This window comes from Neomonachus schauinslandi, chromosome 11, assembly GCF_002201575.2.
Source record: "Neomonachus schauinslandi chromosome 11, ASM220157v2, whole genome shotgun sequence".
NCBI lineage: Eukaryota > Metazoa > Chordata > Mammalia > Carnivora > Phocidae > Neomonachus > Neomonachus schauinslandi.
Genome location: NC_058413.1, coordinates 102,698,278 through 102,724,974, shown reverse-complemented (window position 1 = coordinate 102,724,974; position 26,697 = coordinate 102,698,278). Strand labels below are relative to the sequence as shown.

The window sequence follows — 26,697 nt, the reverse complement described above, 5'->3', positions numbered from 1 at the left end:
GGTCCCACTCTGTCCCCTTGCCAGTCTCTGGCAGACTGTGGGAGAAAGGCTGAACAGATTTCTTTCCACCCAGTACATCCGCACCCTCCCGCCAGGGGGCCAGTGCTTCAGAGAAGGGCCCTTCGCCTCCACGACTCCCAGGCATCTCATCCAAACTGGCATCGCCAAGATCCCCAGGCCCCCAAAGAGGTCTGACTGGCCAGAAGTCCTGGGGGAGATTGTCCTGCTCCTGGGGTTCTGCCTGCTTCTGTTGGTGAGTAAAGCTGGACAAGTGACATCTTAACCCCTGTGCAAATCCATGTCAATGGGCTGTGCAGCGCCCGTTCACGTTCCAACAGCCGCTAAGATGCAAACGTGACAGAGGTTCAGCCTCGGGCCTCCAGTGATCAAAATTCAGCGGGCAGAATACAGACAAGGAAACAAATGAACGTCAGGGAACATCAGGGGACTCTGGTGAAAGCCTGTCCAGGGCGTCTGGCTGCACGAGGAAGGAGCTGACTGCCCTTTCTTGGTGGGTCAGGACAGACTTTTGTGAAGAGGTGATCCCTGAAAGAGGCTTGAGATATGAGCCGTGGGGGCATGTGGTCCCTGTACTAACAAAGGGGTTGGTGAGTTGGGGGCTGGGAGGGTAATGGGCTTGGGCAGAGGGAGGGGATGAGAAAGGGAGGACTATGTGTGAGGGAACAGAGGCATGAAAAAGCATTCACCTGCTCAGGTAACCAAACGTGGGGGTGCAAGCAGAGCGCTGAGAAACGAAATCACAATGGTTTCATGGGTCCTGCTTTATCCTCTACGCAGTGAGGATCCATTAAAACCTTTGAGCAAAACAAAACAAAAAATTTTCAAGCAAGAGAGAGAAACCCTGGTAAGACTTTTATTTTTACTCTAGCAATAGGGTAGAAGACAAGATGGATTGGGGGGAAAGTCGCAAAGAGATAGACAGTTGGAATAGTCCAAACAAGAGAAGATGAGGTGCTCCCGAACTACAGCTGAGCAGCGATCTCCCTCCTCCCGGGAGAAGATGCTTCCCCCTGTCCTTCACATCACCCCATTATGTACCATGTAGATTCAGTGTCACAGCCTGACCTGGGCCCGGAAGGCCACTCCCAACCCCACCTTCAGGAAGCATCAGCAAGGATACAACCTGGATGCCTACACTTCCCCAAGAACTGGGATTGTATCAGTGAGGAGAGGTCCATCACACCTTGACCCCAGGGTCAAGGGAGATCATGGTGAGTGGCAGACTCGGGTTAGAATCCCAGAGTTCTCCCCAAATCCAACTGACCAGCTCCTGCTTCCTTTTTTCATGTTCCTAGATTACTCATGGTTCCATTCTCCCCCATTCATTTATTCATTTGCTCAGTAGTTATTTATTAAAGGCCACTCTATGCCAGACACCGCCTGGTTCTAGAAGAACGCAGTGTAGATGGGGGTAGAGACATCTAAATAAAAACTTTCCAAGGGGCGCCCGGGTGGCTCAGTCGGTTAAGTATCTGCCTTCGGCTCAGGTCATGATCTCAGGGTCCTAGGATCGAGCCCCATATCGGGCTCCCTGCTCAGTGGGAAGTCTGCTTCTCCCTCTCCATCTACCTCTCCCCCTGCTCACGCTCTCTCTCTCAAATAAATAAATAATAAATAAATGAAAGCTTTTAAAAAAAGAACTTTCCAAAAGAAAAGTAATATAGCTGTGTACAAAGTGCCCAAGTTAGGAGATGTCCAGCACCAGCCGGAGGAGCAGATCACAGAAGGCACTCCTATGTCACACTAAAGTGCTTCACCTTCTACCCTTGCTACTCAAAGTATGCTCCTCAGATAGCAGCACTCCACCTTAAATGTGATTATGAATCACCTGGGAACCTTCTGCTGCAATGGCTCAGAGGTAGAACCTAGAATTCTGTGTTTCTAACGAGCTCCTCAGCAGAGCTAATGCTGCTCGTCCAAGCAAGACTGTGTCTAGACCATTGAGGATCCGTAGGAAGAAGATGCAGGGAAGATCGGCAGGGAGGGTTAACCTTGCATTTCAGGAGGCTAATCCTGCTTCCCATCCCCTGACAGGTGGGTGCTGGGAGGCCGAGGAGCAGGTAGACCTGGAGTGGTTTGACCCAGAACGCTTCTTTGCAATCCTGCTCAGGCAGTCTCTGTCCCTGACAACCAACTCAGCCAGACCAAGGAAGAGGTAAGTGGAGAAGCTGAAGAAGAGAGCGGGGTTGAAAACGGGTTCATTGCAGAAGGGAACTGGTTAAAAGGATATAGAACCGAAAGAAATCCTCCATCTATCCATAAGGAATCAGGAAAAAGGAAAGTATCTGGGAGGGGAAATAGATTTCAGATTAAATTTAGGGCTGATTTTCAGAACTTTGGGCTTCAGATCAGTGATAGAGAATCTATTAAGACCACCGCTGGAGTCTCTCAGATCCCCATTCCTGGTCCTCGGTAGCCCAACTGGAATGCATAAATTCAGGCCAGGAGGTGACAGGCGTTGGGAGCAAAAAAGAACACACTAGAAGTCCAAGTACGGAATCTGGGTCAGGGGGCCTGTGGTGCTGCGGCGTCCCTCCCCCGACGGGCAGCAGAGGGCGCTGTGATCAAAGCCAGGAGAGCGGCCGCGAGGCTGTCGCAGGTGAACGCCGCCCTCTCCCGCAGCTCAAACTCCTCTGCCTCAGACTCGTGAGCGAAGCCCGTTCTCTGCGGCAGCTGTGGGGGGCTGAGCGTCGCATCCCAGCCTCTGCTGGCCAGCTTCTGGGGAGCCCCCCGAGGGAGCTGCAACAGGTCGGGCTGTGTTCACCCCTTCCCACCTGGTCCCTGTGCCTAAATGCGACCCCCGGGGCGCCCTGAGCCCCGCCCCCCGGGGCCCCCTCGCGCACGGTCCCATCTCCCAGGCCCCGGGGCCCTTGGCCCCCACGCCCCACCCCTGCGGATTTCTCGTCCCTTTGCCTCCGCTGCCGGGCCCGCCCAGAATGTTCTGGAGCCCCCTCCCGGGGCTCGCCCCCGGGCAGCTGCGGGCCCTGGCGTCTGCGGCCCCGCGGGCAAGCAGGCAGGGCTGCGTCTGACCCCAGGCCGCTGAGGCTGCTGCCCGGGCCCCGGAGCAGGAGGCCGGGCGCAGAGGGCATCAGGCCGGCCCCTACGCAGCAAGCCTCGGTCGCCAGCTGACGCTCGTCCGCCAAGACCTGGGCGCCAGGCGGGAGCAGTGGGCCTCTTTCTGCTCGGCGCTGACGGCGGCTCGGCGGCTGCTGCAGGCCCAGGCGGCCTCCGGGCCCGCGAAGTCCTCCCAGGCCGGGCCGAACCCAGAAGGGTGCGTACCCGGTGCCTCTGAGTCAGGCTCGGGGAGCTCCGGCTTAGGGGAGGCGCGCGCGTGGCTTCGCCAGGTCCAGAGCTGGCCACAGCGGAGGGCCCTTTCCCCTCCGTCACCGCGCTCCCCTGAGAGGGCCTCCCCCGTGCCCCCACCCCCCGCAGGGAAGCCCCCCAGCTGGATGCTGCGCTGGGCCGCCTGTCCCAGGCTGTGCTGCAGGAGGGCCACCGCCTGAAGGCCTGGGGCGTCCTGGGTACCCGCACTGGGGCGGAGCTGCTGCGGCCAGGTGGGTCCTGCTCCGCCTCGCCAGCGCCCCCCAGGAAACCTGGCCCTGCGTTCAGGGCGACAGGCCCCTCCCCTGCGACACCCTGCAGGGGAGGAGAAGGGCAGAGCAAAGTGGAAACCCCCAAAGTTGGGAGGGACTTCCTGTGCAGGGTGCGGGCAAACAGCTGTGTTGCCGAAGAGGGAGCCTCCTAAATGGGAAGAACAGGGTAGAAATGAGCGAAACTGCCACGAAAAATGGCTTTACACATAAGGGAGCATTTCCTGGGAGCAAAAGACTGACGGATGAGTGCAAAAGGCCACATTTGGAGAATGCCGGACTTGCCTGGAAACGAAGAGTGGGAGAAGGATCCCCTTGGGTTCTCTGTGGGAATTCTGAGTTCTGGGAGTCCCCAGCCCCATCAGGTGACCCCTAGGCTGTCACCACAGTTTCCCAGAGTCCTTCTAGTCCCTGCCAGCCTGCAATATGATGATATCACCATGTCATGTCTTAAATGGGGAATCCTGGCCTGCACTCAGCAAAAGACAAGACACTCTGCTCTCAGGGAGCACTTGCTACTGGGGTTGGGGTGCGGTTCTTCCCAGCTCCTTCCAGGCCACCAGCCAAGGGAGCCCCTAGCCTGCCCACTCAGCCTCACACCCAGGGCTGAGCAGTTTGCTTTCCTGCAGCAGCAGCAGGCCCTCAAGGGGGTGCCCAGGACATCAGCGTGACTCCCATCACCAAGTTGATGGTCCCCGGCCCCAACTGTGCAATGCTTCCAGCCAGTGGCCATGCAGGGTCCATACCCCCTGGCTACTTCATCCACCCTGACACTGGGAAGGTGCTGCCTGAGGCTGGAAATCTGGGGTACGATCTGCAGGGAGCTACCTTGGTGTCCACCACTGACTTCAGTTCCGGTGAGACCCTGACCACGAAGGAGGAAGGAAGGTGCTCCCCAGGAGCACAAGGAAGGGAGCAGGGCTCTGTCCTTGCACCGTGGGGTGTGATGACAAGCTGAGCAGTAAACACCTTCTCCCCCTCCTCACTTTAACATTCTTGCTGCAGAGGGTGAAGGCTGGAGAGAGCCTCTCAGTGCAAGAAGGCTCTGCAGGGCCGGGGAGGGAGGCTGGCGTATCAACAGTACTAACACTTCCCTGTCTCCCTGTCCAGGTGGCGTCCGAACATCAGAAGCCGCCATCCTCCCCTACGTGCCCTACCCAACCTGTCCTGCCACGGGCTCGCCTCCCGCCCCCCACCTGCCTGTCCTGCAGCCGAGTCAGACATCACAGCTGGGGGCGCTCTTGACGGACCCCGCAACTGGCATCGAGGTGCCCGTGCTGGCTGTGACTGTGCATCCTCAAACCAGGCAGTGGCTCACTCTTGGGGGCACATACTGCAATCCTCTCACCAAGACCTTGGCCCCTCTAGAGTTGGGGGGCCCCATGGAGGACCCAGTCACAGGAAGCATCTCGCCAATCCTGGGAGTCGGGTTGGATGAAAACACAGGTGTCCAGCAGACCTCAGTACTGTGCTCCCACCCTCTCCTCTCTGCCCGGCCTGGCTTCCCCAGCCCCCCAGCCCCCCAGCCCCCTACACCCCCCCATGCTCTGGTCCAAGCTGCAAACCACCCCACACCCACCTTTCTACCCTTTATTCCCACCCTGCTCTTATCCCACCTGTGTCTTCCATCCTGGCTTCCCTGTCCCCTTCCCCTGACTTCCGGTCCCCCACCCCCTGTCGCTCACTCGGTCTGCAGGCCCTAGTTCTCCTTATGCCTCATCCCCCTGCATCTCTGTTCAGTCCCCTTCCTACCTCACCCTCTTGGGTTCCACTGCCAGGTCAGGTGCTTGCACTGGGGGGGCTGCGAGACGCCTCGGGGAGCCTTATGCTGCCTGATGACAGCTTTGAGGAGCCTCTGAGCAGGAAGACGGTCCGGCTGCAGGGAGTGTCTCAGCGAGAGGGCCAGACAGTGCCCCACATGGGAGGATCACAGACCCTGCTGGACGCCAATGTGCTGGTGGCCCAGAGGCGAGTGATTGCCGTGCTCCAGAGCTATGGGGAGAGGCCAGGGTCAAGGACACAGGGGCTTCTGGAGGCTGCCATCAAGGACATGAGACAGGCACTGGGCTTGAGTCTGCACCATGCCCTGCAGCAGGCTCGGAGACTGGAGCGGCAGCTGGGGACAGCAGAGGCCATCGTGGCCAGTGGCGGGAAGATAGGTACCTACTGACCAAGACCTAGGCTCTCGGGCCCTGAAATCCCAGGCCCAGAATGCCCTGGTGCCTCAGTGCCCTCAGCTCGTAAGCTCAGGGACAGGACTGCAGCCCCACTGGTCATGCACACATGGGACCGAGGGAAGGGAGAAGAAGTGTGGTGGCTTCATGCCCGACCCCATGAATGCTCGGCTTGAACTCTGCCCTCTGATCTCTTGCCAATCCCGCTGGGTCTTACACTTAATGTTTGTGAAGTGTATGTTCTCTTGATATTTCAGAGGGCTCCCAACACCATAATGTGTTATGAGACCCATTTTACACCAGGGAGTCTGAAGTTCCTCCATCTCCCTTTTGCCTCCACTAATACAAGGATGGTCAAGGAAAGGAAGAAGGAGGGGCACCTTCCTGGAGCTTACCTCACTCATTCTTTCTAGAAGCTTCTGCCCATGATGTGACAAAAAAGAACCAGGGTTTTGGGTCAGAACTGATTCAAGTTTGAAGCCCTGCCCCACTGTTTAATAACTCTTCGACCTTGGGCAAGTTACTAGACTTCACTCTGCCTCTGTTTTAACATCTTTAAAATGGGGATAAAAATAGTACATACTTTAGGTTCCATTGTAGGACCAAATAAAATATACTTTGTAAGGAGTTCTTAAGCCCAGACTTCTGGTACATGGTGGGTGCTCAAGAATATTTGTTCCCTTCTCCTTTACCTTTTTAGTGTGGCCTGGAAATTGTTCTCAGCCTCCCAAAAGTCCTGATGCCACTCAGTACCTTCCTCCTGAATTCAAAATGTTAAGTGAGGCCCCAGAGGAAATGTAGTCTTTGTAGGGAAGCTTCTCTGGTCAGGGGTTAGCCCTTTGAGCCTGGCACTTAACCCTAACCCCCCCTTCTCTCTGCCAACTCCCCCTTGTGTTAGGAATGATGTGCTATCCTGGGACGGAGCTGTGGGTCCCAGTCTTGTACGGGATGGAGATCCCAGACCCTGAGGGCTCAGGGCTCATGGTGCCCATCCTGGGCATGGAGACTGATGGGAATTCGGGTGACGCCACACCCCTGGCAGGTTCAATGGAAGATGCTGATGGCAAAGGTAAGAGGGAACTGGGGGCCTGCGAAAGCCCCAGGGGGATCAGGAATGTGACTTAGCCCTGGGTGAGAAAGCCCTGGAAAGCTCAGGAGGGATACCCCCCATCCATTTACTCATGAGCCATGGGATGGGGTCATTCTGACGCCTCCACTAGGACTGCTGAGACCCAAAATAAAGTGCTCAGAGATTCCAGAACCCGAGGACCACAGGTCATTTATCTCCCACTGAGAAAATTAGGTCCTTTCAAAAACCAGCCCTTCAGAACCTCACCCTCAGGGTCTGTGGCCTCCAAGAAACCCTCGAATCCAGCTCAGAACCTCTCAAGGGTTCTCAGGGTTTATTCGGCTCCCTTCCCACCATGTTTACCTCTTTCCATGACCACCTCTTCCTTCTTTCCCTCTCGCTTTGCCACAGGTCTTGTCCCAATCTCGATTGTGGCTCAAGCCATAGACCCCTTGACCGGGGAACCTGGTCCTGTCATTGGTGCTCTGCCGGAGTGGTGGTGCCCATCGTCCAAGTGCTGGAGGCCCTGCCTCGAGGAGTGAGAGACCCTGGTCTGGTTCGTAGGAGCCGTTTATTCTATTCCTTTTTCCATTCATCCAGCAGCTATGTACGAAGTACCGTCTAGGTTCCAGGCACTGAGTTAGGTGTTGAGATGCAGAAGAACTAGACGGGGCTCCTGTCCTCAGGAAACTGGTCGGCCATGGGTTCCAACCATGATTGTGGTTTATAAGGGTGTTAAGGGAGCACAGAGGAGGGATGTCCAAATCACATGCAGGAGAGCTCAAGGAAGGCTTCCCTAAAGAGGCAACACCTGGGCTCAGTCAGAAAGAGGCCTGGGGGGCCAGCAAGCACAAAGGTGGCAAATGTGAGACCACGACTGTTCTGGGAGGGTGAGAGGCGGCCAGCAAGGAAGGCAGGAAACAAATCACGAACTGCCTCAGGTGCCTGGCTGAGGCCCGGAAATGTGCCTTACCATGAAAGCCATGGGGAGCCACTGAAGGATTCTAAGTACACATGTGATATGATCAGATATGAATATTTTTAAGACTTTTAAATTTGGAAAATTTGGCACAATACAAAAAGAAAATAAATTACTCATAATCCTACATGTCTTAACATATGTAAATGAAGAAGCACAAGGTCCCTCCTCCCCATTGCTCTCACCCCATCTGCCATCAGCAGCCCCCCACTAGACACTACTCACCTCACCCCCTAGTCTCCCACTAAATGCAGCCACTGTTAACGGGTTGGCACATCTCCTTCCAGACATTTTTATGTGTGTGTATGTGAATATATAGTCAGCATTCTAGAAAGTTCCTTCTGGCAGCCGTGCAGAGGATGGATGGGAGCAGGGCCAGCCTGGAGCAGGAAGCCCCGTCAGGAGGTTATTGCAATAATTCAGCCGTTGGCAGGTCTCCACGAAAATGGAAATGACTTAGGTCCTCCCATACATTCTCAGCCCGGTTCATTTCAGGAACAAAGATGGATGTGATGTAAAAGATTCTCATTAGAAGCCAAGACACTTTAATTCTAGCCCCGACTCACAGTTTCACGTCAGAAGGGATGAGATGAAGGGAAGAGAACAGTTTCTACCTGCCCTGGCCTCGCCAGAGAGGCCGGGCATTAGAAGGAGGGAGGAGGGGACGAGGATCTTGAAGCAGGTGCATGGTTATTATTTTTCCACCTGCAACCAAGTCGACTGCCTCACCGATCTTAGTCATGGACACCCAAGGGTGAGGGAGGCCCCTGTCTGGAGGAGAAGCACTGGGGATCTTCAGCCAGACCCCAGGCTGTGAGGAGAAAAAGTGTATGAGCCCCAGACAAGCTGGACATTGCAGCTGGACACCCTGGAGAAGGAGCTGAGAGCCCGGGAACAGTACTGGCATGGCCAAGAGCAAGAAGAGATGCGTCTAGCAGAACGCCTGGGGCAGCTGAGCCACGAGCTGCTCTCCATTCCGGGCAAAGATGCTCGGCAGCGGGTGAGGCCCAGAGGTGCCACCTCACCGTCCCCACCCTTTACCCAGACTACACAGGTTTCTCTTGTAAGTGTGGAGTCTTTGTCCCCCCCGCTGACCGCAAAAATGGAACCCATCTCAAGGCAGACCAAATCCCAGGATTCCCTGGCTCCAGGCCCTAGACTCTGGTCACCCCCTAAGTGTCTCAGGGTGGAGGAGGAGGGGCAGGAGGGGGGAAGGAGGAAGGACCACCATGAGGCGGCCCAGCCCAGAGCTCCCGCCTTCCTCCCTGAGGCCCCTTCCTTTGTGCTTCCTGCCCCATGCAGCTGAGGGCTGCTGAGGAGGCCCGGGCAGCGCTGGAGTCCTGCTGCCTGCAGGAGACCGAGAGGAGAGCCAGAGCCCTGAGCACACAGAGCAGCTCAGAGCGGAGCCTGCTCTCCCAAGGTGGGACAGCATCCCCTGAGCCCAGATCCCCAGAGCAGAAATCTACTGGGAGTGGGGACACCTCCCACAGCTGCCTGGTGGGGAGTCCCTCTTGCTCTCTGGATGTGCTCACCAGCCAGGCTCCCCCCGCCAGGCCCTGGCTCTGATCTGGCAGGTTCCCCTGGCCCCAATAAACCACTGTGCCTTTTCTTCTTCTCCCTCTCACCAGGGGCGGCAGCTCTCACGTGGCTCTTTTCTCTGCCCCCTGCAGCAGACAGAGAGGAGTGGGAGCAGGAGGTGCAGATGATGCTAGGCATGCAGGAAGTCCTGCAGAGTTTAGGACAGACAGCAGAAAAGCTCAGGCAGGCAGTGGGCCGGCTGCGGGGCCAGGAGCAGGAGATGTGGCTACAGCAGCCTAGGAGTCCGAGGCCCCAGATCTGGAACCGTCGCAGGAAGGTGAGACCCGGAGGCTGATAAGAGGACCCATGCGGGATGAGCACATCCTCCTGTGTCATCAGATATGGTTCTTCAGGGCAGCATGATACTCAGGAATAGGTGGCCCAAGGAGCAGCGGATGGGCTGGGAGGGGAACAGGAGGAGAGAAAGAAGCTCCATTTTCATTTGGGCGTTTCACTTCCTATGCTCTAGGTGGTTGAGCATCTCTCTGATGAGTTTCAGGAGGTGGTAAGGGAGAGACAGAACTTTCTGGATAGGGCCCTTGGTCACCTGCAGTACCAGCGGGAGCTGAGCCGCCTCCACCTCTTGCACACCCAGGTACTGCCTTGGAGTGGGCCATGGAGATCGGCAGGTCCAATTTAGTAGGGGCTTTGGAGAGAAGCTCCCAAAGCAGCCATGTGGGAGCCACGCAGGGAACCAAGTTCTGACTCTTTTGTCCTAGATCGTTGCCTCAGGCTCCCCTGCATGTTTGGAGAATTACCCTGGAGACAGATTCTATGGAATGATCCCCACTTCTCTCAGGGCCCGGGCTGCTGCCTGCCCGCTCTTGATCCCCTTCCTGAAGAGCCTCACGGCATCGCTAGTGGGAGCTCAAGGCCGTGGCCCAGGCCAGGAGGACCAGGGGCCAGGAGCAGGTAAGGCTGGTCACTGGCCCAACATTCCTTTCTGTTGTCAATGCTGATCAAGATTGATAAGTTCTAATGCTACAGTCAGGGCTCCTGGCACTGTAAGAGTGTGGCCATGGTAGGTTCTTCAGGAAGAACATAGAGAAACCCAGGGTATTCGTTCTCTATTGCACTGTAACAAACTACCGGGAAGTTCTGTGGCTTAACACAACAAATATTGATTATTTCACAGCTTCTGCGGGTCAGGTTTCTGGGTGCAGCTTAGCGGGGGACCTGTGGCTCAGGGTCTCCTACAGGCTGCATCAAGGTGTTGGGCTAGGGCTGCAGTCACCTCAAGGTTTGCCTGGGGAATCGAAGTTCTGTCCTGTGGTTTTTGGCCAGAGACATCAGTTCCTTGCCACGTGGACTTCATGGGATAGCTTGCAACATGGCAGCCAGCTTCCTTCAGAGCAAGCAAGTGAGAAGGGGCCGAGAAAAATGGAAGCCATAGTCTTGTTGTATCCTGATCTCATTACTTGTGCCATATGCTATTCATTAGAAATGAATTACTAGATCCAACCCACACTCAAGGGGAGGGGATAACACAAGGGCATAGATACACATCGGAGGATCCTGGGGACCATCTTACGGGCCACCTGTCACATCTGCCGCGACACCTGGCTCTTTCTGACTTTAGCCACAGTCCTGGGCCCTTACTCCAACAACTCTCTTCTTCCCCTCTGTTCAGATGCAGATAAAGCTGACATCATGTGGACCTCACCACTCTTTTCTACCCTAGAGAAAGTAGACATCTGGTCCCAAGCCCCCAAGGAAGAAGCTGAACTACAAGAACAGGTGCATCACCCGCTAGGTAACCTCCTTTCCCTGGAGCCCCTGTCTGGGACTATCATGGCCCACTGAAGGTATTTGATGATGTGGTCCCCAGGGACTAGGAATATCAGAATCCTGACCTGCCAATCATCTCTTCCTCCCCACCCCCAACCTAAGATTCCCAAGGGCCTTTTCCATGTAAGGAATAAAAAATAGGAATCAATGTCTTACTGTAATAACTTGGCCAATTTCAAAGGGGAAATCCTAAAGACCCTGTGCCTTCCCACTGAACACTGAATCTAAATCTTGGGATTTTACCCCATACTGGCCAGCCACATGTTACAAGGAGTTAATGGAAGAGGGTGAGACACAAGGAGATAGGCAGAGTAGACAAAGAATAGGAAGACCTTGCCCCAAAAACTAAGAAGCGTTTTACATTTGTAAATGATTTGGGGGGAAAAGTGAAAAGAAGACTAATGTTCTTATGGAGTGCTTTGTAATGTGTCATGTGATATTCTCAGTCTTTGGATACATTAGCTCGTTTAATCTTTACAACAACCCAGCAAAGTAGGTACTTTTACTCATTTTATAGGTAGGGAAACTGAAGCATCTGAATAGGTCAAGTTAGTAGTCAAAAATCATGTTGCTAACAAGGAGTTCAGCTGGAATTCAGTCCCACAGCCTGTGCTCTAAACCTGCTTACCCATGTGAAAAAAGATCCAACACCATAAAGGCAGTGCCTAAAGGGAGATGTAGGTTATTGTGGTGGTGAGTTCCCAGGAGGACAAATCACTGTGTTTCAGAGAGAAGCAAGGGAAGGCACTGCGGGAGAGTGAGACCACGCTTCTACCATGAAGGTGGGAACACTGAATTTGAACCCCAATTTTGCCTCTCAGCTGGCAAAACCTAAAATATTTACTTTCTGACCCTTTACAGAAAAAGTTTTGTTGACCCCAGAACTTAACCAATCTTAGTATTAATTGGGCCTCCCTTTGGGGGAAACTAAGAAGAGTGTAGGCAGAAAGGTGGGTTCTCACCACCACTTCAACCTCCATTGTCTTACAATGGAGGGTGGGTTAAGTGTCTGCCTTCGGCTCAGGTCATGATCCCAGGGTCCTGGGATGGAGCCCCGCATTGGGCTCCCTGCTCAGCGGGGAGTCTGCTTCTCCCTCCCTTGGTCCCTCCCCCCTGCCTGTGTGCTCGCTCTCTCTCTCTCTCAAATAAATAAAAATCTTTAAAAAAAAAAAGAAAGAAAGCAATTTTATATGCATTGCCTTGTTTACACCTGGTCACCCAACTCTTAATTCTGTAAGATAACAAAAGATTATTAACCTACCTTTTTTATAGATGAGAGAGTTGATGCTCAAAGAAGTTTAGTGTCTTTCCCCGGGTCTCCCAGGACCTGGACCAGAACCCAGGTCTTCTGGCGGCTAGTTCAGCATTGTTTCCCACACCTTGCTACCCAAGCTCCTTTTCATTGTCTTCTCAAGAATAAAAAGACAATACAACATGAGGAAGTAAGATTACGATGTTAATCTAGCTAACATTTACTGAGTGCTTACTGTGTGCTAGACACAGTTCTGACTATATTACATTTAGTGCTCCAAACAACCCTATGAAATAGTAGAAGAAAATTGGTTACCATCTTTTCCAGGTCCTTGTTTTTTTGTTTTGTTTTGTTTGGGTTTTGGTTTTTGGTTCTGGCACCTCTGTTCCTATTGACTGAGGCTCAATTGCTTTGCCATGAAAATGGCCGGGAGGATCTGAGGCAGAGTGCATATAGATATCATGGATGGATGGATCAAAGCAAATACAGCTTTTTCTAAGTTGGATTGTGTTGTTGTTCTTGTTGCTTTTATTAAAAATCATTACCGGACAGAAAAGTCAGTGAAATCGTTGCTGTTTTCTCTTGATCTCTGTAGCCCCCAACAGCTCTTTGCAGGATGTCCCAAAACCTCAGTTAATGCAGAAGGAAGAGCTTATCACTGTGCAACCCACAGACCTTTCTGCCAGGGAGTTCGTGGTTTGCCAGTATGACCTCTCCGTCCTGAACCTCCTCATCCCCGAGCTGCATGTAAGTCTGGGTTCTGGCCTCTCTGTGGAGCAGTATTCTTGCAGCCAAGAAGGTCAAAGTGACCAGGAAGGAGGCTTTCGGGTGGTGGATATATGTTAGGATTAAGCAGCTGGAATACGGAATTTGCTAGTCTCTCCTATAAAGGGACTGATAGAAGTCATTTTACCAATCTACAGTCTAATCTCTCAAATGATAATAAGTAGTATCAAAGAAGTAGTTTGTACATGCCAGAAAATGTTCTAATAACTTGCATGAATTAATTCATTTAATCTTCACAAAAACCCTATGACATAGATACTATTTTTTTTTCAAGTATAATTAACACAGTGTGATATTAGTTTCAGGTGTACAACATGATTCAACAAGTCTGTACATTCCTCAGTGCTCATCATGATAAGTGTACTGTCAATCCCCTTCGCCTGTTTCCTGCTCTCCCCTCCCTTCTGACAATCGTGAGTTTGTTCTTTGGGGGTTTTTTTGTTTGTCTCTTCTTTTCTTTGTTCATTTGTTTTGTTTCTTAAATTCCACATATGAGTGAAATCATGGTATTTGTCTTTGACTGACGTATTTCACTTAGCATAACGCCCTCTAGGTCCTTCAATGTTGTCACAGATGGAAAGATTTCATTCTTTTTTTTATGACTGATTAATATTCCATTTATATCTATATATATATATGTATAGCATGTCTCTTTTATCCAGTCATCTATTGATGGACATTTGGGTTGCTTCAGTATCTTGGCTATTATAAATAATGCTGCAATAAACATAGGAGTGCATATATCTTCTCAAATTAGTGTTTTCATTTTCTTTGAGTAAATATCCAGTAGTGGAATTACTGGATATTATGGTAATTCTATTTTTAATTTTTTGAGGAACTTCCGTACTGTTTTCCCATAATGACTCACCTGTTTGCATTCCCATCAGTGGTGCACGAGGGTTCTTTTTTCTCCACATCCTTGTCAACACTTGTTATTTCTTATGTTTTTTATTTTAGCCATTCTAATAGGTGTGAAGTGGTATCTCATTGTGGCTTTGATTTGCGTTTCCTTGATGATGAGTGATTTTGAACACTTTTCATGTGTCTGTTGGCCATCTGGATGTCTTCTTTGGAGAAATGTCTATTCATGTCCCCTGCCCATTTTCAATCAGATTATTTGGTTTTCTGGTGTTGAGTTGTAATGAGTTCTTTATATATTTTGGATATTAACCCCTTATCAGATGTATCATTTGCAAATATCTTCTCCCATTCAGTAGGTTGCTTTTTTGTTTTGTTGATGAATTCCTTCACTGTGCAAAAGCTTTTTACTTTTGTGTAGTCCCAATAGTTTAATTTTACTTTTGTTTCTCTTGCCCTAGGAGACATATCTAGAAAAGTGTTTCTATGGCCAACATCAAAGAAATTACTGCCTATGTTTTCTTCTAGGAATTTTATGGTTTCAGGTTTCACATTTAGATCTTTAGTGCATTTTGAGTTTATTTAAGTGTATGGTGTAAGAAAGTGGTCCAGTTTCATTCTTATACTTGTAGTTGTTCAGTTTTCCCAACACCATTTGTGGAAGAGACCATTTTTGTCCCATTGTATATTCTTATCTCCTTTGTCATAGATTAATTGACCGTAAAAGCATGGGTTATTTCTGGACTCTCTATTCCTTTCCATTGATCTATGGGTCTCTTTTTGTGCCAAGACCATACTGTTTTGATTACTATAGCTTATAGTATATCTTGAAATCTGGAATTGTGATACTTCCAGCTTTGTTTTTCTTTCTCAAGATTGCTTGGCTATTTGAAGTTTCTTGTGGTCCCACAGACATTTTAGGATTATTTGTGGTAGCTCTGTGAAAAATACTGTTGGTATTTTGACCAAGATTGCATTAAATCTGTAGATTGCTTTGTATAGAATGGACACTTTAACAATATTTGTTCTTCCAATCCATGAGCATGGAATATCTTTCCATTTGTTTGTGTCATCTTCAATTTTCTTCATCAGTGTTTTAAAGATTTTATTTATTTGTCAGAGAGAGACACAGAGAGAGAGCACAAGCAAGGGTAGTGGCAGGCAGAGGGAAAAGCTGGCTCCTCGATGAGCAAGGAGCCCGATGCAGGACTTGATCCTAGGACCCTGGGATCATGACCTGAGCCAAGGGCAGACACTTAACGAATGAGCCACCCAGGCTTCCCTTCCTTCATCAGTGTTTTATAGTTTTCAGAGTACAGGTCTTTCACCTCCTTGGTTAAGTCTATTCCTAGGTATTTTACTATTTTTGGTGCAATTATAAGGACTGTTTTCTTAATTTCTCTTTCTGCTACTTCATTATTAGTTATAGAAATGCAACACTAAATATTAACTTTGTATCCTGTGACTTTACTGAATTCGTATATCAGTTCTAGTAGTTTTTTGGTGGAGTCTTTAGGGTTTTCCATATATAGTATCATGTCACCTACAAATAGTGAAAGTTTTACTTCTTCCTTACCAATTGGGATGCCTTTTACTTCTCTTTCTTGTCTGACTGCTGTGGCTAGGATTTCCAGTGCTATGTTTAATAAAAGTGGTGAGAGTGGACATCCTTGTCTAATTCCTGATCTTACAGGAAAAGCTCCCGGTTTTAACACCATACGATGATGTTAGCTGTGGGTTTTCCACATATGGCCTTTATTATATTTCCTCTTACCTACTTTGTTGAGGATTTTTATCATGAATGAATGTTGTATTTTGCCAAATGCTTTTTCTGCATCTATTGAGATGATCATATGGTTTTTATCCTTTCTCTTGTTAATGTGATGTATCCTGTTGATTGATTTGTGAATATTGAATCACACTTGCACCCCTGGAATAAATCCCACTTGATCGTGGTGAGTGATTTTTTTAATGTATTGTTGGATTCGGTTTGCTAATATTTTGTTGGGGATTTTTGCATCTATGTTCATCAGAGATATTGGCATATAGTCTTGGGGGGCTTGTAGTGTCTTTATCTGGTATAGGTATCAGGATAATGCTGGCCTCATAGAATGAGTTTGGAAGCTTTCCTTCCTCTCCTGTCTTTTGGAATAGCTTGAGAATAGATATTAACTCTTCTTTAAATGTTCAGTAGAATTCACCTGGGAAGCTATCTGGTCCTGGACTTTTGTTTGTTGGGAGATTTTGTTTTTGTTTTTGTTTCTGTTTTTTTTAATTACTGATTCGATCTTATTGCTAGTAATTAGTCTGTCAAAATTTTCTATTTCTTCCTGATGCAGTTTTGGAAGGTCATATGTTATTAGGAATTTATCCATTTCTTCTAGGTTGTCCAATTTGTGGGCATATAATTTTTCATAATATTTTCTTATAATCCTTTGTATTTCTGTGGTGTTGGTTGTTATTTCTCCAGGATCATTCATTTCTGATTTTATTTATTTGAGTCCTCTCCCTCTCTCTGTCTTTATGAATCTGGCTAAAGGTTTATCAATTTTGAATTTTGTTAATCTTTTCAAAGAACCAGCTCCCAGTTTCATTGATCTGTTCTAATTGTTTTTTTAGTCCCTATTTTATTTACTTCTACTCTAATATTTATTATTTCCTTACTTCTACTGGCTTTGGGGCTTTGTTTGTTTTTCTTTTTCAAGCTCCTTTTGTTGTAAGGTTAGGTTGTTTATTTGAGATTCTTCTTGCTTCCTGAGTTAGGCCTATATTGCTATGATCCTCCATCTTACAACAGCTATTGCTGCATCCCAAAGATTTGGGACCATTGTGTTTTCATTTTCATTTGTCTCCATATATTTTTTTATTTCATCTTTGATGTGTTGGTTGACCCATTTATTGTTTAGCAGCATGTTATTTAACCTCCATGTATTTGTGTTCTTTCTGGATTTTTTCTTGTGATTGATTTCTAGTTTCATTCCATTGTGGTTAGAAAATATTCATGATATGATTTCAGTCTTTTTTAATTTGTTGAGACTTGTTTTGTGTCCTAACATGTGATCTGTTCTGGAGAATGTTCCATTTGCTCTTGAAAAGAATATGTATTCTGTTTTTGGATGAAATGTTCTGAATGTATCTGTTCGATCTATCTGGTCCAATGTGTCATTCAAAGCCACTGTTTCCTTGTTGATTTTCTGTCTAGATGATCTACCCATTGATGTAAGGGGGGTGGTAAAGTCCCTACTATTATTGTATTACTATTGATTTCTTCCTTTATGTCTCTTAATAGTTGCTTTATATATTTGGGTGCTCCCATGTTGAGTGCATAAATATTTACAATTTATTACAATCAGCTGTTATTTCTTATATCTCCTTGTTGAATTGTTCCTTTTATCATTAGGTAGTATTCTTTTTTGTCTCTTGTTACAGTTTTTGTTTTAAAGTCTGTTTTGTCCATTATTGATACTGCAGCTTTCTTTTAACTTCCATTAGCGTGATAAATGTTTAACCATACCTTCACTTTCAATCTGTGTCTTTAGGTTAAAATGAGTCTCTCGTAGGCAGCGTATAGATGGGTCTTGCTTTTTTATCCATTCAGTCACCCCACGTCTTGATTGGTGTAGTTAGTCCATTTACATTCAAAGTAATTATTGAGGGTATACGAGTAGCTGCATTCCCCTGCCAGAACCTCCAAATGAAGAAATTATTGATAAGTATGTACTTTTGCCATTTTGTTATGTGTGTTTACGATTGTTTTGTAGTTCTCCATTCCTTTCTTCACTTACTCTCTTTCCTTAGTGATATGCTTGGATTCCTTTTCTCTTCATTTTTTGCCTATTACAGGTTTTTGATTTGTGGTTACCATTAGGTTGATAGATAACGTCCTATGTATATAGCAGTCTATATTAAGTTGATGTTCACTTAAGTTTGAACCCATTCTAAAAGCACTAAAATTTGGGCACCTGGGTTGCTCAGTCAGTTAAGCATCTGCCTTCGGCTCAGGTCATGATCCCAGCATCCTGGGATCCAGCTGCATTGGGCTCACTGCTCACTGGGGAGCCTGCTTCTCCCCTCTCCCTCTGCCTGCTGCTCTGCTTACTTGTGCTCTCTCTTTCTCTCTCTGTCAAATAAATAAATAAAATCCTTAAAAAAATAAAAATAAAAGCACTAAAATTTTAATCCCCTCCCCAACATTTTATTTATATGATGCCATACTTTACATCCTTTTATTTTGGGAATTCCTTGACTGGTTTTTATAGATATAATTGATTTTACTGCTTTTGTGATTTAAATTCTGTACCTGTTTTATAAATGATTAATCTACTTTTATTATGTTTCTATTTACTTAGGAATTTTTTTTCCTTTCCTAATTTTATTACACCTGATTACAGCCTTTTCTTTCCACTTAAAGAATTACCTTTAATGTTTCCCATAAGGCTGGTTTAGTGGTGATGAACTCCTTTTACTTTTATTTTTCTGGGAAACTCTTTATCTCTCCTTCTAATCTGAATTATAGCCTTGCTGGATAGAGTATTCTTGGTTGCAGTTTTTTTTTTTTCCCTTTCAGCATTTTGAATACATCATGCCACTGTCTTCTGGCCTGCAAAGTTCTGCTGAAAAATCAACTGATAGCCTTATGAGGTTTCCCTTGTATGTAACTATTTTCTTTTCTCTTGATGCTTTTAAAATTCTCTTTATCACTACTTCCTACTACTTTAATTATTATATGTCTTGGTGTGGACCTCCTTGGATTGATTTTGGTGGGTGCTCTCTGTGCCTCCTGGATCTGGATGTCTGTTTCCTTCCCCAGATTGGGGAAGTTATTTCTTCTAATAAGTTTTCTGCCCCCTGATCTCTCTTTTCCTTCTGGGATCTGTGTAATGGGAATGTTATTACACTTGATAGTGTTGCTGAGTTCCTTTAACCTACTCTCATTTATTATTATTATTCTTTTTTGTCCTGTTCAGCTTGGTTGCTTTCCATTACTGTCCTCCAACTCATTTATCTGTTCTTCTGTATCCTTTAATCTGCTGTTAATTCCCTCCAGTGTATTTTTAATTTCAGCTATTGAGCTCTTCATCTCTGATTAGTTCTTTTTTTATATTTTCTATCTCTTTGTTGAAGATCTCCCTGAGATCCTGCCCTCCTTTCTCAAGACCAGTAAGTATCTTTATGACCATTACTTTGAATTCTCTATCAGGCGTATTGCTTACCTTCATTTCATTGAGCTCTTTGCTATGATTTTGTCCTGTTGTTTCATTTGGGACATATTCCTTTGTCTCCTCATCTTGTCTAACTCTGTGTTTGTTTCTATGTACTAGGAAAGTCAGCTAAGTCTCCTGGTCTTGAAAGTAGTGGCCACCAATTAATGCAACTCTTATCAAAATACCACTAGCATTTATCACAGAGCTAGAACAAGCAATCCTAAAATTTGTATGGGACCACAAAAGACCCCAAATAGCCAAAGAAATCTTGAAAAAGCAAAGCAAAGCTGGAGACATCACAACTCCAGACTTCAAGTTATATTTCAAAGCTGTAGTGATCAAGACAGGATGGTACTGGCACAAAAACAGATGCATAAATCAGTGGAACAGAAGAGAAAACCAAGAAATTAATCCACAACTATATGGTCAACTAACCTTTAACAAAGCAGGAGAGAGTATCCAGTGGAAAAAGGACAGTCTCTTCAACAAATGGTTTGGGAAAACTGGACAACAACATGCAAAAGAATAAAATTGGACCACTTTCTTATGCCATTCACAAATATAAATTCAAAACGGATGAAAGACCTAAATGTGAGGCAGGAAAACATCAAAATCTGAGAGGAAAACACAAATAGTAACCTCTCTGACATCAGCCGTAGCAACTTCTTACTAGATATGTCTCCTGAGGCAAGGAAAACAAAAGCAAAAATAAACTACTGGGACTTGATCAAAATAAAAACCTTCTGCACAGTGAAGGAAACAATCAACAAAACTAAAAGGCAACCTATGGAATGGGAGAAGATATTGGCAAATGATGTATCTGATAAAGGGTTAGTATCTAAAATATACAAAGAACTTATAAAACTCAACCCCCAAAAAAACAAATAATGCAGTTAAAAGTCAGCAGAAGACATGAATAGTCATTTCTCCAAAGATGAAATCCAGATGGCCAACAGACATGAAAAGATGTTCAACATCGCTCATCATCAGGGAAATGCAAATCAAAACCACAATGAGATATCATCTCACACCTGACAGAATGGCTAAAATTAACACAGGAAACAACAGATGTTGGTGAGGATGTGGAGAAAGGGGAACCCTGGTGTAGTGTTGGTGGGAACGCAAACTGGTGCAGCCACTTGAGAAAACAGTATGGAGATTTCTCAAAAAGTTAAAAATAGAACTACCCTAGGATCCAGCAATTGCACTACTAGGTATTTACCCAAAGGATACAAAAATACTAATTTGAAGAGATACATGTACACCAGTGTTTATAGCAGCACTATCAACAATAGCCAAATTATATAAAGAGCCCAAATATCCATCAACTGATGAATTAATAAAGAAGATGTGGTGTGTGTGTGGTGTATACACCACACATACACACACGATGGAATATTACTCAGCCATAAAAAAGAATGAGATCTTGCCATTTACAATGACATGGATGGAGCTAAAGAGTATTATGCTAAGCAAAATAAGTCAAAGACAAACACTGTATGATTTCACTCACATGTGGAATTTAAGAAACAAAACAAATGAACATGGAGGGGAAAAAGAGGCAAACCAAGAAACAGAGTGTTAAATATGGGGAACAAACTGATGGTTACTGGAGGGGAGGTGAGTGGGGGGGATGGGTGAAATAGGTGATGGGCACTGAGGAGGGCACTTGTGATGAGCACCGGGTGTTGTATGTAAATGATGAATCACTAAATTCTACACCTGAAACTAATATTACACTGTACATTAACTAACTGGAATTTAAATAAACACTTGGGGGAAAAAAGAAAAAAAGAAATTATATCTTAAGAAGATATTACTGGAAAAAAAGAAAAAGAAAATAGCAGCCATATGAAGAAGAGGCCCAATAGTGCCCTATGGTACAGTGTCCCCTGTTCACCAGACCAGATGTGCCAGGGGTGTCTCCTATGTATGTTGTGTGTACCCTACTGTTGTCCTGAGACACATCGACTTCAGTCCAGTCAGCTGTAATGGCCCACATTGCCTGTTGTGGGCAGGGTTTGGTCCCTATGCTGTTAAGGGGCCTGTCTGGGGCTACCCTGGGCTTGTGGTTGCGTCAGACCAGATGCGTGCCCTCAGCTCATTCACTAGCACTGCAGTCACATTGAACTACAGGTTGCTTTCCCTGTGTTGTCCCCTGAGAGGCTTTCGTTTGTTGGTGGGGCCTATAGTCAGACAAGATGTCTGCCCCCAGTCCTTCTGTTGGGGTTGCAGTGACCCTGAACTACAAGACTCTCTCCTTGTACTGCCCCTTATGAGGTTTTTGTTGGTAGGCGGGATCAGCAGTCAGACCAGATGTCTGCTCCCCGCCCATTGCTGTGGCTGCAGTCAAACTGATACGTGTGGTTATCTCCTCCTCTTGCTGCTGGGTTTGGTTCCCAACCACGTCTCCAGCTCTCCTACCGTTTTCAATGTGGTCTCCTCTCTGTGATTAACTGTGAAGACTCTGTTCTATCAGTCTTCGGGTCATTTTCTGGATTAGTTACACTAATGTGGCTTTGATCTAAGTGTATCAATGGGACGAGATGAGCTTAGGATCCTCCTCCTCTGCCATCTTCCCAGGCTCCTATATCTATTTTTTTTTTCTCATTTTAAAAGTGAGGTGGGAAAATACAAAGTGATTGAGTTAATTTACCCAAGATTCCAAACCGAAAGGGTAAAGTGGGGTGAGGACCCAGCCATCACAGGGTGGCTTAGAGGGTGCAATGAAAATTACTCTTTCATTGCACCCTCCAAGCATCCTCAAGAGCCCCCATGCCTGACTGCCACACTCTATTTAAAAAAGTAATAAATTAATTCTTGTAATTAGCATAAATATTAAACACATAAATACTCTTTGCACTTTCCTGTAGTGTATGCTGAATCTTCTTATCCTGTTCCAATGCACTTACTTCCCATTAATTTGGTTGGTGCTGTGTAGCTGAGCCACATGAGAATTGTTTAGCAAGAAGATGGGTCTTGGTTTGGGTTTTATTTGTTTCTTATTCTTTTCAGGCTCCTGAAATCACCCTGCAGATTGTTTCTCGTCTTCCTGCGATGGATGCTTCAGACAATGCCTTCCAAGGCTCCTTCTTCTATCAGGTGCTACAAATTCAGTTCCAGATGAGGGTTTGTAAAATTCTAGGGTCTAAAAAGGAGCAAAAAGACCAAATGTTATAAAACATTTTTCTCTAAGTCCTGACATTCTTTATCCCCCTTGGTAATAAGTCATTTAGTAAGGCATAATAAATGTCACCATGTAAAAGCTTTCTCCAGTTAGTGAAATGAATATGTCCCGGCCCAGAGAATCATAATGTCTTTGTGCCCCTTACTGAATCTCTGTCATCAAAGTCGATGGTTCCAGACTGGTGTTTCCCATAAGAGTCATGGTTCCAGCTTCAGCAGATCCTGCACAATCAGCATCTTTCTGCAGAAAGGGATTGAAATTGTTCCTGTCCTTGCAGTTCCTCAAATATGTAGAATTGGCAGTGCCTTGGTGACAGCCCAAAGCCAGTGTACACAGACTTTAAACACTGAGAACAGTTCATTGGTAAACAGTGATTTGAAAGGGGCACTGCTAACCAATCCTAGAGGACTAGGAAGCCGTTCACACTTGACTAGTTGGTTTTTAGGGGATGTCATAAGACCAAAAATTACTCTTTCGTTGCACCCTCCAAGCATCCTTTCACTTGATCCTCAAAGAAATCTATGAAGTAGGCAAGAATTTAATCCCATTTTACTGACAGGGAAGGCAACTCAGGATTCATTGAGTACTGTGTGTCAGGCACTTGGCCATGCACCTTACACGTGCTATATCGTTTACAGTTTACAACAACCCAACCCTAGGGGGTGGGTGCTCTTGCTGTCTCCATTTTATGAAGTAGGAGATTGAGGCCCATTGAGGCGAAGTGACTTTCCTAAGATCACAGTGTTAGCAAGAGTTTAAACTCAAGTTCTAAATTCAACCTCCTTTTTAACCACTGTTCTGTGTCGCTACCCAGAGCTCATTCCAGGGACAGATCTCAGACTATCTGGCTCGAAATTACCTAATGCTTTTCCATGCCAACCTATTGCCTGAACAAGAGAGTTATTTCAAATCAACTAGACAAGACAGAATATTTAAGAACCTGATTACAATAAAGATATGAAAGACAAAGTCAGAGAGCCCTATAAGGCACCGATTCTCGGACTGTGGTCCTTGGACCTCATGGGTCAACCACCGGGGAAGCTTGGTAAACATGGAAATGCCAAGGACTCCCCTAAAGCAGCCCACAGAACCAGAATTCTGGGATGGGCCCCAAGAATAGAATCACTCCCTTGTGATTTTTATCCGCAGATACAGTTTGAGAACCACTGCTTAAGGAAACGGTGATTGGAGGACATCAACAAAAAAACAGAGATGCATGAGTAACTTCGCTCTGAATTTCTAGTAGTTTATTTTCTGTACCACGGGGGTAGCAAAAACTGGAGGAACAGTGGGGAACATGATTTATTCAGGGAGTTGAACTAAAGCAATACTTTTTCCCTCTACATCTGAATCTTTCCTTCAGTAAATTTCCATTAACCCCAGGGAGTCTCTGACTTTATGATTCCAAAAGTTATTTTAAACCACATAAAACTAGGGAGAGAAAAAGGTAGTGGAAACATTCCCTGAGGTTGACATCTCTGTGTTTGGGTATCTCCTCTACTCAGAGCGCTGAAAACACACTGTTTGTTGGGAGAGAGTCTTTGGCGTCTGCGAGGAGTTTCATTCTGCTGCTGATCCACTGCCTGGCCCACATCGCCACCGAGGACTTCCGCCAGGATGCAAACCCTGCCTTTCTGAGGTCATTTTACAAGGTATTTATAAAATGCATGGGGCGCTTAGCTTCGCTCCCAGAATAACAAATTCTTTAAGCTGTGCAATATTTCAAAGCTACTTAGGTCCCATTGTTGGCCTCTGGTTCCTACTGCCTGGCCAGGAAGAAGGTTTTCCTGATCAAATTTCCTGTGGCAGCATCTAACAAAATGCATGCACCCCTCTGTAGGAATCAGAGAGAAGTGGTCTTCCTATAAGAAAGGCATCCCAGCTTTCTGGGCTTACTCCCTTGTCGATACATAAGCCTCACCAGAATTGGAAATGACAGTCATAAGCCGTGGTAAGGGCAAGTAAAGATGATCCATACCAAGCCCCATTTTTCTTTCAACTATAATTTTGAAGCTTTAATAGCAGTTACCTAGAATGGAACTGATCTGGCCCCCCCACCGTTTCCTTGACCAGGGCCTTCGGGCTTATTTCGGGGAAGCATTCTCAACCACCCTGCGGGTGTCTGCGATCTCCTGGGACAGTAAGCTTGACCAGAGCATAAGCGCTGCTCTGTGGGACGAGCAGCCCATCTCTGAAAGAGGAAGAGATCTTCTCTCTTTACTCCTTGAAAGGAAGTGTGAGTCTTGCTTGGAGCCCGAGTCATCGGAAGAGGTAACCAATTTTAACTGGTGTAGCATATGTCCGTTAAAAGTTGACTTCTTCACAGAGTCAATGCCTCAGTGTCTGACCTGTTCAGATATTTCTGGCTTCCCCAGGTGGCACACTGCCTTGACACTCAGCCTGCTTCTCAAACCACATATGACAATATATTTTTTAATCCTGTATTCTACAAGGCAGACAGTGGGTACCCAGCTCTTTGAGTTATGGGGATTACAAATGGGGCTCCATAGTTACTTAACTCATGTCTCACTAACATATCAATTTGCAGAATTCCATCTATAAAACTCACTGTGACTCAGTAATTAAATTTAGATGCCCCGGTGGTAGCCTATTTACCGAACTGCAGTGTGTTGTTTTCTGTGCAAGCCTGAAAAGGATATTCTTTTTTTTTTAATTTTTTATTGTTATGTTAATCCCCATACATTACATCATTAGTTTTAGATGTAGTGTTCCATGATTCATTGTTTGTGCATAACACCCAGTGCTCCATGCAGAATGTACCCTCCTCAATACCCATCACCAGGCTAACCCATCCTCCCACCCCCCTCCCCTCTAGAACCCTGTTTGTTTTTCAGAGTCTGTCGTCTCTCATGGTTCGTCTACCCCTCCGATTTCCCCCCCTTCATTCTTCCCCTCCTGCTACCTTCTTCTTCTTCTTTTTTCCTTAACATATATTGCATTATTTGTTTCAGAGGTACAGATCTGAGATTCAATAGTCTTGCACAATTCACAGTGCTTACCAGAGCACATACCCTCCCCAGTGTCTATCACCCAGTCACCCCATCCCTCCCAGCCACCCCCCACTCCAGCAACCCTCAGTTTGTTTCCTGCGATTAAGAATTCCTCATATCAGTGAGGTCATATGATACATGTCTTTCTCTGTTTGACTTATTTTGCTCAGCATAATACCCTCCAGTTCCATCCACGTCGTTGCAAATGGCAAGATCTCATTCCTTTTGATGGCTGCATAATATTCCATTGTATATATATACCACATCTTCTTTATCCATTCATCTGTCGATGGACATCTTGGCTCTTTCCACAGTTTGGCTATTGTGGACATTGCTGCTATAAACATCGGGGTGCACGTACCCTTTCGGATCCCTACTTTTGTATCTTTGGGGTAAATACCCAGTAGTGCAATTGCTGGATCATACGGTAGCTCTATTTTCAACTTTTTGAGGAACCTCCATACTGTTTTCCAGAGTGGCTGCACCAGCTTGCATTCCCACCAACAGTGTAGGAGGGTTCCCCTTTCTCCGCATCCCTGCCAACATCTGTCATTTCCTGACTTGTTAATTTTAGCCATTCTGACTGGTGTGAGGTGGTATCTCATGGAGGTTTTGATTTGGATTTCCCTGATGCCGAGCGATATTGAGCACTTTTTCATGTGTCTGTTGGCCATTTGGATGTCTTCTTTGGAAAAATGTCTGTTCATGTCTTCTGCCCATTTCTTGATTGGATTCTTTGTTCTTTGGGTGTTGAGTTTGATGAGTTCTTTATAGATTTTGGATACTAGCCCTTTATCTGATATGTCATTTGCAAATATCTTCTCCCATTCCTGACAAGGATATTCTTAATATTGTGTTATTTAAAGTGCCTTTATGAGAATACTATCATCCAGCTTTTTAACTATTAAAAACATGTGTGATCTTAAAATTGTCATCCTCCATTAAAGATCAATTCATTCTTGAGTTACAAACAAGAATTTGATCCTACCAGTAATCCTGTAGAATAGGTAAGCATGCGTATTGTTTTTGGTAGCATACATATTTTTAGTCACATTTTGTATTTAAGGAGAGAATAAACTATTTGCCCCAAGTCATGAAGCTATTTGTAGTGGCAGATCTGGGATCAGATTCTAGATCTCTTAAGTAAATTTCCATAAACACCTCTCTATGATCAGATCCCCATTAGTTACCAAGTCAGAG

The 26,697-nt window shown here is 46.4% G+C and overlaps 1 protein-coding gene and 1 long non-coding RNA gene across 2 annotated transcripts; both read left to right on the top strand.

Moving 5' to 3' along the window:
• The first annotated feature begins 6,686 nt into the window (after positions 1-6,686).
• On the top strand, positions 6,687-8,480 carry LOC110586344. Its single transcript, XR_002480692.1, has 2 exons — positions 6,687-6,854; positions 7,266-8,480. It is a non-coding gene; the product is annotated as an uncharacterized LOC110586344 (long non-coding RNA).
• Positions 8,481-8,692: 212 nt separating this feature from the next.
• On the top strand, positions 8,693-24,878 carry LOC110586402. Its single transcript, XM_021696614.1, has 11 exons — positions 8,693-8,833; positions 9,136-9,253; positions 9,504-9,688; positions 9,881-10,006; positions 10,131-10,323; positions 11,042-11,164; positions 13,047-13,198; positions 22,315-22,401; positions 23,992-24,138; positions 24,560-24,757; positions 24,843-24,878. Exons 1-11 carry the CDS (start codon positions 8,759-8,761, stop codon positions 24,876-24,878), a joined length of 1,440 nt encoding a protein of 479 aa, XP_021552289.1. The 5' UTR covers positions 8,693-8,758.
• The last annotated feature ends 1,819 nt before the right edge of the window (positions 24,879-26,697 follow it).

Excerpts from the sequence above, each read along its gene's own strand:
- LOC110586402 (XM_021696614.1), top strand. The coding sequence starts at position 8,759 with ATGCGTCTAGCAGAACGCCTGGGGCAGCTGAGCCACGAGCTGCTCTCC. Across the intron at positions 8,834-9,135 it reads GCAAAGATGCTCGGCAGCGG|CTGAGGGCTGCTGAGGAGGC; the intron begins GTGAGGCCCAGA and ends TGCCCCATGCAG. Across the intron at positions 13,199-22,314 it reads TCCTCATCCCCGAGCTGCAT|GCTCCTGAAATCACCCTGCA; the intron begins GTAAGTCTGGGT and ends TATTCTTTTCAG.